General features: G+C 44.4%; 1 protein-coding gene across 1 annotated transcript in view; it reads left to right on the forward strand.

Annotated features, from left to right (window-relative positions):
- SLC35F1 (solute carrier family 35 member F1) overlaps positions 1 to 15,945 on the forward strand; it is a 493,863-nt gene that overhangs the window by 398,438 nt on the left and 79,480 nt on the right. The window contains exons 4-5 of the mRNA XM_088480974.1: positions 6,478 to 6,637; positions 8,040 to 8,208. Coding sequence (XP_088337100.1) covers positions 6,478 to 6,637; positions 8,040 to 8,208 — 329 coding nt within the window. The remainder of the gene's footprint in view (positions 1 to 6,477; positions 6,638 to 8,039; positions 8,209 to 15,945) is intronic.

Here is a 15,945-nt window from a genome sequence, read left to right on the forward strand (position 1 = left end):
TGCACTTTGGGGCTAGAGGAGGTAGTTGTGCCGTCAATTGATAATGAAATTGTGGGAAGAGAGGTAATGCTGGAGGGTGGGAGGATGATCCACTTAGTCTTAGACATATTAAGTTTAAGAAAGTGGTGGGACATCCAGGAAGAGATAGCAGAGACAGTTAGAGATACGAGTGAGGTGGTGGGGGGGGAATGTCAGGGGAGAAAAGGTAGATCTGAGTATCATCAACATTGAAATTATATTGGAGATCAAAGGAGCTGATGAGTTCACCTAGAGAGGACATATAGATGGAGAATAGGAGATTGTAATTGGGTGGTAATGGGGCATTTAGTTTAGTGGGGTGTAATCAGAATGGTTAGATATTCTGAGTTGTGTGTACGGGGAAATCTGTTTAATTTCAGACATCTCTTGCTTCAGATGTAAGGCTTGTACAAGTGCACGCTGATAATGATGATGGCTACTTGAATACTTGTATGGATATGGGCAGAGCGGTGCGTAGGCAACTGGGTATGCTGGCGAATATTCGCATTTAGGGCCTGATTCAGAGATGGACGCTAATGCAATTTTTACGCAGTTCGAGCGATTGTTTGCCATTGCGCATGCATGTAAGCTGCACTGTGCACCGCTGTGAATGCTTTGTGATTATGGACGTACAGAGGATCCATACATAAAGTGAGTGACAGGTAGTCAGTGTTTGGGCGAGGTAATGGGGGTGATTCGAAAAACACAGGTGTGTCTTACCGTTTAAATGCCGTTACATGGGCGTGCATAAATTAGCCATTGAAATTACATATGCAGCATGAGAGCCCTCCATGTGTCAGGAGAACTTCCGCAAGGCTCAGATGGCCGCTCGATCTGCATCGATGTTACTGATATTGATACTGGTGCGTGACGTCGTACACAGATGAGAAGGCAGTCGTGGGCGTAAGCTTTGGAACTATTAGCATATTTTCGAAGCTTCGTTTTGTACGAAATCACAGCTGTGATCGCATTAGCGTCCATCCCTGAATCAGGCCCTTCGTTCTTTGCAGACAGTGCTAGTGTAATTGCGGCCAACTTGTGTGCAACTTTGAATTTGGCCCACTGTGTTCTCCCTAACACAAAACAGGCAATCTGATCATTTCCTTGGACCAAGTACCCTGTAATGTCCTATATAATTTTAGAAACCAGTAAAGAAACCTTCCAATGCTCATGATGAAACTTCATTCTCAAGCACTTCCTTCCCTCAGAAGATCTGCCTAAAGTCAAACATGCATTTGTATCATCAGGCGTAAGGTGCATATACACGTAAAGATTTTCTGTCCAACCAGCCAACTAGTTGATTGGTTGGAATGAAAATCTGGTAAGGTATGAAAGCAAATGACAATCAGCAATTTGCTCCCAAATGCAGGAAAATGGACAAAAACTGTTGTTTGAACAAATTGTTTAGATCAAACATTTAACAAACTTGTCTGAATGACCATTTTCATCTGTTTTCTGGCATTTAGGAGCAAATTGCTGATCATCAGTTACTCCCATACGTTACCAGATTTTCATTCCAACCAATCAACTAATTGGATGGTTGGACAGAAAATCTTTACGTGTGTATGCAGCTTTAGACTACTGCAGTGCCCTATATCTGGGTCTCACAGCAGAATAAGCCCTATTAGTGATCCTTATATTACGCACCTAATAACTTTAGCCCAGTCTGAATATGTTCTTTTATAGTGAATTAGGAAAATACTAATTAATGGCAAATGTCTGTATACAAGTTCAAACTGTGACATTAATCCAGTTTATATAAAATTAAATATCTGTATAAAGCTATTGAAGATGAAACAGCCTGTGGTGTTGTGTGCTGAATTTCTTTTCATTAAAGTAACCCAGTAGTTTGAAGGAAGTTTTTAGTAGAACACAAATCTGGCAGCAAAGCAGCTGGCTAAAACACCAGATAGCAAGCCTTTGCACTCTAATTGCTTCTATACACAGCTCTAACCATTCAGATTGAACTGACTGTATTCATTTTTCAAATTTCATTTTGTGGGTCCTCTAGATGAATAAATAATTATTTATTTAGGGTTCTGGATTTGAAACAGCAGAATGACATTTACCAACCAATGTGAAGGAAAATATATCCATGTACAGTCATATCCATATATTTTGATACCAGATTTTGGAAATATGCTGGACTTTTTTAACATTAGTATAAAATAGGGTACACAACAGAAAAGAAAGTCATAAAAAACACAGGAAGGCCAGACACGGGTATATACCTTATATATAATACACAGTCAGGGCCGTAACTATGGTAGCGCGACCAGTGCCATGTCACTTTGTCGTGTCTAAAAGCAACTCATTTCACAGATTGCAGTGTCCTTTGGAAGTGTTAAAACTGATAATCAGGTATATTATTGTATATTTAAAGGGGTATATTTACTAAGTGTGGGTTTATAGAAGTGGAGATGTTGCCCACAGCAACCAATCAGATTCTAGCTATTTTCTTCTAGAAGGTGCTAGATAAATGATAGGTAGAATCTGGTTGGTTGCTATGGGCAACACCTCCACTTCTATAAACCCGCACTTTTGTAAATATACCCTAAAGTGCAAAATGTTTTTTCTTATTACATTAACTCCAGTAGTCACTGGTTCCAGTCACGTCTATTATGCCAAAAGTGTTAACATAAATAAATAAAAAGTAATTTCACATACCGAACATATTTTTCTAATAAAATACTTATATACTATGTTCTCACATTTAGTGAATATATATATATATATAATATTTTTTTCTTCTTAATTGATCCATTAGTTTTCAAATAGGAATAAAAAACTTAAGAGAATTCCTTATAAGTAACACCCACGATGAGTAACTCTTCACCACCAGTCTCTCACAACTGTTCTGCAGTGGGATGCTTGTGACCGGCTGGCAATGAGAGGAAACCCCCATGATTGCCAACTGTGATTATTTCACTTCCATTGAAGGTGTGTTAGTGTATTAGGGTATTTTTTGGCTTGTTTGTGCTTATATGTAAGACTGGGTTGAGTAAAAATGATTGGGTGAATTATGCGTGGAACATTTAAGGCTACATTATACTGGTAAAATATGCAATATTTTCAGAGCCAAATGTTTAATGTGGCCAATATTCTGCAGAATAGGTTTGAAAATATTATTTATGTCTACTTATGTTATTATAATTTGCATGATTATTTATGTTAAGATATGAAGCAGACTTGCCAGCAATACATCACAATTATTAATGTTTCAGTTTAAGACAATGGGGTCTAGTTACTAAGCAGTGTTAGGAGACAGAGTGAAAAGTGATAAGAAAGTGATAAGGTGCCAGCCAATCAGCTCCCAACTGTCATCTCACAGGCTGTGTTTGAAAAATGACAGTTGGGAGCTGATTGGCTGGCACCTTATCACTTTTCACTCTGTCTCCTAACACTGCTTAGTAAATAGACTAAACTGGGTACACACTATACAATGTGTGGCCGAGCCGACGGAATGATGCGATGTACCAATACACACACGCGGTACACACTGCACGAACTGGTGTATGCCGGCGAGATGTGACATTACATGCTGCATGTAACTGCATAGTGTCATTCATTGCATCGTCTTATGTGCCGTACATTACATGACATGCGTGACATGCAAGTGGGCATACACACTATAAAATGTGTCTGATATTGTACACTATATCGTATAGTGTGTGTGTACCCAGCTTAAGACTAATGCTGATACTTCAACAGCAGCGGATTGGGATGGAAAACCAGCCCGGGAAATTTCTGGAAGCAGCCCTAATGGGGATGGGGTCTATGGAACGGGGTGGGATAATCCCTCCTCACAGGGTCTTATTCTATGATTCTGAGTCAGAAACAGTTGCGGCCTTCCTTGTGTCTTCTGATGCAGTTACGACTGCGACTTAATGCTAATGCCGCTACAGAGCCCTTCCCTGGTGTACATCCATGTGACTGACTGTGCAAGGGCTGAGACGCCCACAGTGAGTGTGTACAGATGCTGCAATCATGCTTTGCACATCTTTAGATGCCATTGAAATTTGCCAACTACAGTAGGTGCAGATTATCCGTCTAAGTATGGCCTCCAATGTGAGCGATTCAGCATCTCTACATGCAGTCACTTTCAGCAACACACCTGTGTCACTCCAATTACACACCCATCGCTACATCTGCGTCTGATTAGCCAACCCCCTGTAGCCATACAGGAGCGCCCAACACATTTCTGATGCACTTCTTTGTGTGTCTCTGAATCTGTACTGCACAGCTATACAAACACCACTGGGATGTATGCACGGTGCAACTCCAACAATAAACACCACTCCACTGCGTCCAACATTGCTGACTCACCATCAGGTCCATAATACTGTACAGTGTGTGACATTATGGTGACCATCACACCAAACATGCTGCAGAATAATAGGGGTAGATGTATGAAGCAGTGAAAAGAGTGGAGAAGTTGCTCATGGCAACCAATCAGCTTTGAGGTTGCATTTATCAAGTACATTCTGTACAAGTACTTAGGTATGAGCTGATTGGTTGCCATGGGTAAATTCTCCACTGGCACACTTCTCCACTCTTTTCACTGCTTTATATATCTACCCCATGTGTGGAAACAATAGCCAAAGGGTATAATATAATAATATATATAAAACTCACTAAATGATTGGACACCATAGATAATGACTGTGCATTATTCCCCAACAACCGCAGTTTCCAACTGTAACAGCACCATCTGTAAACCAATTAAAATGTAAGCACTAGCATCACTCACGGGGACAATTCATTCACTGCACTGTAGAATAGATCAGAGAAGAAGTTCCCAGAGCTATTCAATTGACCACGCTGCTAAGTCTGACTAGAACCATTTAAGTCAGAGAATGCAGGTTACCATGCCTTAAGATGGGTGTTTAGTCGTGCTAACTGGCATTTTCCGGCTAAAGTGCGGGCAGCGAAGCTGTTAGCGCCACGCTAAGCCGGAAAATAGCATCGCAGCTGGCACTATAGTTAGATTTCTGCTCTCACCTCAGGAGGGTGCCAACAGAAATCCTCTCAGTTGGCTTAACAGCGCAGTCAGTTGAATAGCTCCAGGAACTTCTTCTGGAGTCTATTCAGCATCAGACTAAATTGAATCGCCCTCACAGAGACACTACTGACAAAATAGCAGCACATCACCACCTCAATGACAGACATACACATTTCTGAAAATTCAATCTATTTTATTCACTTACACAGTTTGTCAGTGAAGGCATACCTCCCAACTTTGTGAATGGGAAGGTCAGGACCCCCGCGCGCACGCCCAAAAAAGGGTGTGGCCTCGTGGCACCTCCCCTTTTCCATCACTCCAGGGGTGAGCCCAGCATCCCTGGAGATGCTGGGCTGCCCCCAGCTCCCCCCGCACGATGAAGCGATGCCGTGCACACGTGCACTGCATCTATTCATCCGCTGCCCTGCTATGCAGAGCAGCGGTGATATTGATTTCTCACAACTTCCCCCCACCACGGGACACTGCGGCCTGCAGGTGGGATGGCGGGACAGTGCCTTAGTAGCGCGGACTCAGGCACTGTTTGAAGCTGTGAGGGAAGAGCAAAATAAAGGGTGTTTGGAGCTGTGATGAGAGAGCAGAAAAGGGGTCCTGTGTGGGGGATGGGGGGTCAGGTGGTGCCACGGATGGGGTTGTTTGGAGCTGTGTGTGGTAGGGGGAGGGAGCACTGCTGGAGGAGACTGTGATACTCCCTTTTTTTTTTTTTCTACAAGGGTGTAATTTGAACATTGAAATTATAGTTAGTATATTATAGTCTCCTACCGTTGGTCTTCTGTCTAGGCTGCTGTGCAACAGGCAGCTTGCAGATGCAGACAGAGTGCAGTGCACTGCACTCTGTACACTTCAGATGGAGATGGTCCTAGGGAAGGCCGCCAACTGGCTGGAGGCGGAGCCGTCAGTGCTGACTGACGGACTTTGCAAAGGATTATGGGAGGAGCTGCTGCGGCTGCCTTTTTTCTTTAGCTTCAATGAGCTTCTGTTCATATGCTACGCTTCCCGATCGTGTTCTTCCCGATCGTGTTCCGTAGCAGTCGGGCCGGTGGCCTGCGGAGCACAGTGGTGAGTGAAGGGTGACTGCCGGCCGCTAAAGGGACAAATGGGTCAGGCCCAACGGGAAATGGCCCGGCATCCCAGTCCACCCCTGTACTTCAATAATGATACACAGCTGGCTACTATTATGTAAAGGTGGCTAGACAGGTCCCTGCAGTTGATAATAAAATGATGTCACATGACACACTGACTGCGTAAAAGATGGAGTATTCCCTTGGCATCCACCCTAGAACAGAATATCAGTCCATGACCATGTGTGTGAAATATGTATTTTATCATATTTTTGTAGCATGTGTACATTTTCTGCTATTGATTGTGTTACTGTTCTAATTTCATATAGTAATTTAATTGGCAAATATATTAATCATTAAATATTTCTTTCTTTGCAGCTACTAAATTGTTTTGTTATTCCTGTGGTCATATTACTGTCCTGGTTTTTCTTGCTGGTCCGATATAAGGTTTTACACTTCATTGGTGCTGTAGCCTGTATCCTTGGGATTGGTTGCATGGCAGGAGCTGATGTACTTATGGGAAGACAGCAAAAAGAAGGTAAGTCATATTCTTGATGTGTTATCTAATGCCACTGAACATCTTGCTGTCACGGATGTCATTGTCCTACTGAAAGATGAACTGTCGCCCCAGTCTGAGGTCAAGAGCACTCTGGAGCAGGTTTTCATCCAGGATGTCTCTGTACATTGCTGCATTCATCTTTCCCTCTATCCTGACTAGTCTCCCAGTTCTTGCCGCTGAAAAACATCCCTACAGCATGATGCTGCCACCACCATGCTTCACTGTAAAGATGGTATTGGCCTGGTGATGAGTGGTGCCTGGTTTCCTCCAAACATAACGCCTGGCATTCACGCCAAATAGTTCAATCTCTGTCTCTCATGGCCTGAGAATCCTTCAGGTGCATTTTGGCAAACTCCATAGGGGCTGCCATGTGCTTTTTACCAAGGAGTGGCTTCCGTCTGGCCACTCCACCATACAGGCCTGATTGGTGGATTGCTACAGAGATGGTTGTTCTTCTGAAAAGTTCTCCTCTCTCCACAGAAGAATGCTGTAGCTCTGACAGGGTGACCATCGGGTTCTTGGTCCCCTCCTGGCTAGGGCCCTTTTCCCCCGATTGCTCAGTTTAGACGGCCGGCCAACTCTAGGGAGAGTCCTGGTGGTTCCGAACTTCTTCCATTTACGGATGATGGAGGCCACTGTGCTCATTGGGACCTTCAAAGCAGCAGATATTTTTCTGTACCCTTCCCCAGATTTGTGCCTCAAGACAATCCTGTCTCGGAGGTCTACAGACAATTCCTTGGACTTCATGCTTGGTTTGTGCTCTGACATGCACTGTCAAGTGTGGGACCTTATATAGACAGGTGTATGCCTTTCAATATCATGTCCAATCAACTGAATTTACCACTGGTGGACTCCAATTAAGCTGTTGGAACATCTCAAGGTTGATCAGTGGAAACAGGATGCACCTGAGCTAAATTTTGAGCTTCATGGCAAAGGTCGTGAATACTTATGTACATGTGATTTCTTAGTGGGGTTTTTTTATTAAATTTTGCAAAAATCTCAAAAAAGTTTTTACACATTGTCATTTTGGGGTATTGTGTGTAGAATTTTGAGTACAAAAAAAGGCTGTAGCATAACAAAATATGGAAAAAGTGACTAGAGACATATACTGTGAAAATGTCACATTTATAAAATCGTACTACAAGGGATGAAATTCAAATAATTTGAGGATTAAATGTGTTCTTATTAAAACTATATGAGCAACTTGATGTTTGTTGTTGCTATCAGGAAACAGGCGAGAGGACAGCTCCGATACAGTACAATCTGGTCATCATTATTTCAGTAAAACACGCTCCATTTGCTGTTAAAATCATAAAATATTTTATATTTTAGAGTAGACTAGTTTTGTCTTCTAACATTTTGTTTTCTATTTTGTCTGCAGATTTTTACCTAGGCGATAGTAAACTAATTGGAGATGTCTTGGTTCTCGGAGGTGCCACTCTGTATGGTATTTCTAGTGTGTGCCAGGAATATATTGTTAGAAACCTTAGTCGAATTGAGCTACTGGGTATGATTGGACTTTTTGGATCCTTCTTCAGCGGGATACAGCTGTGAGTACAACAATTATAATAGTTAAACCAAGTCTTATAGATGCATGGATAGACATACAGATGAACAGACAAATATAGATATCTATATAGTCTTGAAGCTCCATGAGAAAGCGTTTTCCAGCTATTTTGGTGAAAAATTATATCCTGTCTAATATTGTGGATACCTTGTGTGAGGGACGCCAGTTCTAATTCTGATTCAAACTCTGTATACACTCAGGACCTCATTCAGACCCGCTCGCAAGTGCCTATGCGCTCGCAAGCGGGTCGACGGTGGGGCACTGCGCACGTGCCATGAGCGCACGGTGCATGCGCAAGCCCCGGAGCGAGAGAGAAATTCTCTCACTCCGGGGCTCGCTACAAAAGGGATGGCTGTCGATGTTGATCGACAGCTCACCCCGTTTTGTAGGCGTGGTGGGGGGTGTGGCCAGACAAACGGAGGCATTCCTGAAGGAACGCCTGCCGTTTGTAGGCGGCCCTACTGACATCACCAGTGACCTCACCTCAACTGTTCAATCTTTTCAGTCCAAACACTTCTTAACTAATGCCATCTTCAGGAGCTTTGGTCAATTTGTCTCAGAGCCGTAGTCATGCTCTGCCTGTCCTGACGTCTGACAGGCAGGGCAGAGCCCAGAGTTGTCGCCTGTAATCAGCCTTTGTCTGATAGATGAGTGCACAAAGAGAATAAATGTTAATAATAGAAAATAAATAAATAAAGCTTACCTGCACACTGATCTCTGATCGGTGAGCTACTGTTTCTGTAACCTGATCAGCTGAGCTGTGCGGTCAACTGAGTCGCAGTAAATGTCCTACCACACAGCTCAGCTGATCGGGTTACAGCAGCTCACCAATCAGAGATCCCTGTGTGAAGGTAAGCTTTATTTATTACTAGCTGGGATACCTGGCGTTCCCCGAGTTGAAGACTAGACCCTGAAGTACATCTGCAGCCTTAATTTTTTTTACATTGTCCTCGTCTAACCTGGATAACTATTCAAATTAGGAGTAACGTGTCTGCTCGCGGGCGCACATCTTGCGACGTGTGGCACGATTTGCCGCGTATGCAGCAAAGATGTAGCAGGACACATCTGTAGCTTCCAAAATCACTTGAGTTTCAGAAATCACTGCAGAACAGAGGGGGTGATTCAACTGAGGACAGATATGCTATTACAGCCACTAACATGTTAGCAGCTGTGATAGCTGTAATATGTAATGCAGCAGGGCCATCACACTTCTGATCTGAGCTGTGTGCAAAGGTGCAGCATCGGATCATCTGCGATCCTTTCAGCCGGATGAGAGACCATGGGGTCACGCAAGCCGGCTGCCACAGATAAGTAAAAGAGGCCAGGAAATCTCCATCAGCTGACAGAGATCCTGGCCTCTCCACTCCCCCCCAATGGCGGAAACACGTCCAGAATCAGCAGCAGACTGTCAACCACTGAAAGTCTGCTGCCGGACTGTGTGCGGAATCACAGCACGTACAGCACATGTGCAGTACAGGTCAGGCACATGCACAGATTCCTGATATTTGGGAATCTGCGGGATCCCTGTCACCGCGTCCGCAGCTGAATCACCCCCTGAAATCACTCTGCAGACCAACTTTGAAGACCATGGGCCATATTCAATTTGGTGCGAAAAGCCGCTCTCGGCTAAACTTTTTCGCCAATGATGTCGTTTTTGCCGATTCCATTTATGCCCGTTCTCAATTTGTCCGACTATTCGCCAGTGCGAAAAGTCAATGCATCAGACCCGGCGAAAGAGTATCACCTATGAATAGGTGGTGAGAAGGTATTCTGTGTCAAAAATTTTTAAAAAAGTACCTTAGGACACCCCAAAAAAGTACTTTCGTTTTGGGGGCAAAAAAAAGTTGGGGGACAAACTTCTAAACTAGCGAAACAGACTCTGGGGGGGTCCCGAAGTATGCCCCAGGTGTTTTTTTTATTGCAGATAATTACGGCAGGTGGATTTTTCACATCTTTTAAAACTTCATATTAGCAACTTTAAAATATGCTTGCACGCATTTTCATGTACCCCAAATTTGAAGGAATTACTTATTTTGCCAAAAAAAACATCCTAATTGCTATTCTTCACCACCTTCTGAAAAATGCAAAACAGCACCTATTGAGACCGTTTAAAGACCCCACATACCTTTAGCAGGGCTATTCGAGGGTACCTATAGTGAACCCCTATGTCAGAGCATCTTTTGGGGGGTGTTAGGCTGATTTCCCCCCAAATGATAGGACTTATCGACGATTAACTTTTCGCCGGGTCCTGTTGTCGCCAATTTGAAATTGAATACGGGGAATCGCGGGGATGGTACTTTATCACTGCCAAAACCTCAGATGACGGCGACAAGTCTGGCAACGGACTTTTCGCTCCAAATTGAATATGCCCCCATATCTAGCACGGCTGCCATCAGGGGGGAATGCCGGGACTGGAGTCCCGTTGCCGAACAGAAGAGGGCCCATCCGCAGTGGCACTGTGATCTATCTCCTCTGCTGTTTATAGTCTCCATATGCTAATCTTTGCCAGGAACAAAGATTGTGGATTGATTATGCTGTCTGCCACAGTCTGAATGTTTTGAGTGGAATGTATCGAGTACTGAGCTGTTTATGAGTCTGCCAGACCGCAGCTGCGATTACGCACGGGAGTCTGCGAAAATATGTTAATGAATGCAATCGCAAAACCATCATCGAAACACCCACTACCGCTATCTCACATCCGTAATACCTTGCAGTCCCGGGTATACATCGGTAACATCGGCCCCTCACACACAATTACAGCAGATCTGACCTGCCGCAGAAACTGCAAGTCTGCGTATGCCGTCTAAGTGGCTAATTTATGCACACCCAGGAAACGGCTTAAAATGGACAGGCACGTCTGCATCTCTCTGACCACTCCCCTGTGACCACCCCCAAAGGCTCACAGCCTGTCACTCACTCTGCGATGGCTTTCATTCTGCTTAAGTGATCGCAAAGCAATCGCAATGCAAACTCACGCACGCACACTGTTCTGCATATGCATGCGCAGTGCGCACCATTGACCGATCTGCGTACGCTGCTGCAAGAGTAAACCATGCTGAATCAGGCCCAGTGTGTGTATGTATGATGCCAGCCCCTCAGCCCCAGAACCTGTGAAATGTAAAGGGGCCTATCCATTTGCCGACTTTCTGCACGATGCAACAAAAACCAGGAGGTTTTGGTCAGAACGTGCAGAAAGTCTGCTAGTGGATAGCCGACAAGGACCAGCGATGCGCGTGCACGCTGGGTCCTTGCCGACCCCGACTATCTATCGCACATGCCGGTCAACCTGACTACGGTCGTCAGGTTCAGCATGTTAATATGTAGGGAGGTTGGGCTCTTGCACTGAAGACGTTCAGTGAACGTCTTTCAGTGCGGTGCCCGCACCTCAGCAACATAAAAGTCTGAACGCTGGACGTTCAGACTTTCATGTCGTGAAATGGATAAGAGTGTCTCGGTTTACTGGGATTGTGTGACAGTGTGTGGTCCTGACGAAGTTCAAACCTAGGCAAAAACCTTTGTTCAAACTACACCACCATGCCAAATTTGGTGGATCTAGGTACAAAACTCTGGCTGTGCATAGAGGGCAAACAGACAAACACTTTCTCGCTATAGATTACAAACATTTATTATCTTTATACATGTAGCCTGTTTCCTATCAGACCCTGGCTGCATCCTCCTTCCTGCACACTAGGCACTGCCTTACTGGGCATGTGCAAATGTGCCCCAGCAAGTAAAGGCTTTCACTATTGTGAAAGCCCAATGTAGACACATCGCCAGGACAGAGCCTTCTCACAAGCTCTGTCCTGGCACCTTTATTATGATAAATACTTGTAAAAATATCTAATTTTGCAATGCGATATTAAATCAATATTTTCACACCACAATCTTATTTAAAATGTGTATAATGATAAATATGTTACATAGTCTATATTGTCATAATTAGTGTAATTAATTCCTGGCTTCTATCTTTGTGCTTCCAATGTTACCTAATTTGCAGCCCTGACATTAAAATATTGTACAGTATATAAATAATCATAGGAGTAGACACTAATGGGAAGGGACAATTAAATGTCATGGTTTATCATGGTGAAATTCCCTGGGCCTAGACATACTTCTCCCTTAGGGACTAGTTTGAACTTCCGTATAGTCATCTTGCCTTTGAAGTTCAGGGCTTAGGAAAACTAATGGATATAATTATAGCACAGACAAGTGAAACAGATCTAAAAGTCCTATTTGATGTATATGGCTGAAAATTCAGAATATATGTCATAGGCCTATATATTTAGTCACTTCCATTATATATAAAAGGGTCAACCCTTTTCCAATATGAATAATTTGGGTAACATTCCCAGTTATTTGCTTGCCAAAATAGTTTGTTAACCTTTTTTACAACTGTACATATTTTCACTAGCATGGACCGAAAGTAAAAATAATGTCATTTATGCAGCAGTTTAACATGAAACTAACTTTCTCGCAGAATTGGGATGCATGGTTTTCTTTTAGTAATCTACCTCTTTTGTAATCCCCACTTCTCTCCCATTCCCTATTGTATTGTTGGATTAATGCATATATTAAGATCAGTGGTGGATTTTACCTAGGGGATGCGAGGCTGCAGCCCCCCCAAGTAAAATCCTCCACTTCAGTGAACCAGTGCAGTCCGTGACTGCACTGGCTACACTGTGTCTGAAGGTGGAGTCCTATTGGAAGCGCCACCTTCCAGTCATACACAGGACAGGCAGCCCCAGGGGCCTCCTCTGCCTGGGACTGCCAGTCCAGGCTGCCATAAGCAGAGAGAGGCTTCCAGTGGAAGCCGCTGCTCTGCCTTTCAGGCAGCCATACAGAGAAGCTGGTCTAGTGTTATGCGCATGTGCGGCACTACCGCCGCTCATGCGCAAGTCCCGGGGGCCTGACATTCATTGTGCAGGCGCTGGGACCAGAGGCAGCAGGAGCCGCTGTTGATTAAGATATCTTAGTAGGTATTTAGTATGGTATACGTTCGGCATCCCAGCGCTCTGGATGCCGACACTTACCTTACCGGCGACATAATACTGTCGCTGATCAGAATCCCGGTGCCGGCATCCTGACCGGCCAGATGCCAAAGGTATGTAGCGGGGCAGGGGGGGAGGGTTAGGTTTAGGAGTTAGGTACTAGGGTGAGGGTTAGGCACTAAGGGGGGAGGATTAGGTTTCGGGTGCGGGGAGGGGGAGGTTAGGTTTAGGCACTAGGGGGGAGGTTAGGTTCAGGCCAGGGGCATCTTTAGGGAGGAGGGAGCCCGTGTCCATTCCCCTTCCGAGGTCCCCTCCTCTCTTCCCGGCGGCCGGCAGCCGACTGATGCAGCTAGCCAGCCACCGGAGCATTAGTAGGCTCTGGGCACTATTCATATGGGAAATTCTTCTTTATTTGTAGGACACGCCTCTCAGATGTAGCAGTACACGTCCACTTTACCGCGCGCTCATAGGTGCTGCTTTTTCAATCTCCCTGAAATGATTTTTCAAAAGTAGGCAAGTATGGGTTTATGCAAAATACTTGGTGGGGGGAGTTCCCTTTTGTATTACCTATTTATAATTTATAATTGTGCTAGTGAAATGAATGTGAAAAGCTCCATGCTGTTTGCATATAGATGCATGAAAAATCGACCATATTTATAACACTTGAACCACATTTTAGATGCGTAAGAGTTTAACCACTTAACTGACAATTTTTTTTCTCCAAAAAACGCTCAGAAATTGTCGGGTTTTTTAATGAATGAATTAGGTCAAGAGCATATTTTTAAAACTTATCCAACACGATTTTATAAATAATTTGTTTTTTTATAACACAGTGTACCATAAAAATAGCAATTTTATGGTATACTTTAATGATTGCTATTGACAAGTGTACCATTTATAAAAAAATTCATTGATTATTTGAGACAGCAGCCGCCAATGTTTCCTTAACATTGGGGGCTACCATCGATGTGCAGCATCGGTGCCCGTTAGCAACGGCAAAACCACTTGTTATTGATCATTTGCAAACCATCGGTGGTCAGTGGCCATCCCTAGTGTGTAAATTTATTTATATATATACTATATTCATACAGTGGTGGAACTAGAGAGTGGTGTGCTCAGGTGCAAAAATATACTTTGGGCCCCCCTATGCAGTGCCTCATATACAGTGCCCCCAGAAGTGGTTCCCCCTATGCAGTGCTCCACACACACATAATATAAGGGCAAGGTTGTACCCTTATATTAAGGTTGCATCTAAAAAAATTGATTTATCCATAGAGAATTCCGAAGGGGGGGCAGGGTGTTTAAGGGACTACACCTCAAAAGCTATAGGAGGTACGGATCTGAAATTTGGTATGGCCGGGTAGAATTGTCACTGGGTGCTGCATGCCAAATTTCAGGGCAAAAACATAAAAATTAGGATTTGGGAGTAATCTAAAGCTCCAACTGTCACATTTTTCTGACATTCTCAATTATACCACTTTCAGACATACGACCCAGGAAATTTCCTGCTCAGACCCGGGAATTTGTCCTGGGCAAATTCCCGGGTATTTGGTCGTTACCCCTCTTTCACACTACAGCGTCTACCCAGAAAATTCCCAGGTAGACCCCTTTCAGACAAGAGCAGGGTTTTTTAGATTACCTGCCTCTCCTATGCCGTCTGCCCTTCCTAGCCTGTCCCCTCTCCGGCTGCCGCTGATGAGGTCATCAAAATGCAGCAGGCAGCTGGCCACCCCAATCCAGCCATTTTTTTAAATTTAATTTTATTAATAAATTATTTGTTTTAACCCCTATTTGCCGTTCCCCCCCACACTGGGGTAGAGATAGAACCCCTTCCGTTAATGAACTGCCCTGGTGGTCAAAGCTGGAGTGCGGGCGACCCGCTGTAGCAGAGACCTGTCGGCGGTCTCCAGCACTGGCGGGTGTCCCCGGCGTCAGGCAATGGTAGCAGCGGCAGGGACATGGATGCGGCGGCGGGACATCAGCAGTGGTGGTGTTGGCGGCAGGTCGCGGTGTCGGCGGAGGCGCGGGTGTTGGTGGCGGAGGGTCCAGCGGCGTTGAGGGCATTGGTGGCGGGCCTGGATTCGAGAGGATCCAGTCCCCGCCAGCCATTCTGCTGAAAATGGCAGCGACGCCCATTTCAAATATGGTGCCACAGCGCCATTTTTGAAATTTAAAGATGGCCGCCGCGAGCCAATCACGGCTCGCGGCGGCCATCTTTGAATTTCAAAAATGCGCTAAGGCACTGTTTTTGAAATGGGCACCGCTGCCATACTCGGCAGAATGGCTGGCGAGGACTGGATTCTCTCGGATCCAGGCCCGCCGCTGACACCTAATACAGGCTACCCATTAAGGCTACTTAGACATGATCTGAAATTTCACAAAACCTATTGATTTTCTGCCACTCAAACTTCAAAAAGCAATGAAATTACGATTATTAAGGCTGATACCTTAATGGACGTGTTCCTTGCGCAATACTGATATGGGTATGCATCACACCCTGTGGTTAACTGCAGATCCAGCACTTCACAGAATGAGATTTCTGTTACTCACAAAATGGTGGAGCTGCTAATTCACAGAATTGTGTGCTCATTGGAATACACACATCGTAATTTCATTGCTTTTTGAAGTTTGAGTGGCAGAAAATCAATAGGTTTTGTGAAATTTCAGATCATGTCTAAGTAGCCTTAATGGAACATGTGAAACCGTAAGGTTTTTGTCTATGGAATGTATAT

Source organism: Taudactylus pleione, unplaced genomic scaffold, assembly GCF_031769625.1.
Source record: "Taudactylus pleione unplaced genomic scaffold, aTauple2 ptg000259l, whole genome shotgun sequence".
Taxonomy (NCBI): Eukaryota; Metazoa; Chordata; class Amphibia; order Anura; family Myobatrachidae; genus Taudactylus; species Taudactylus pleione.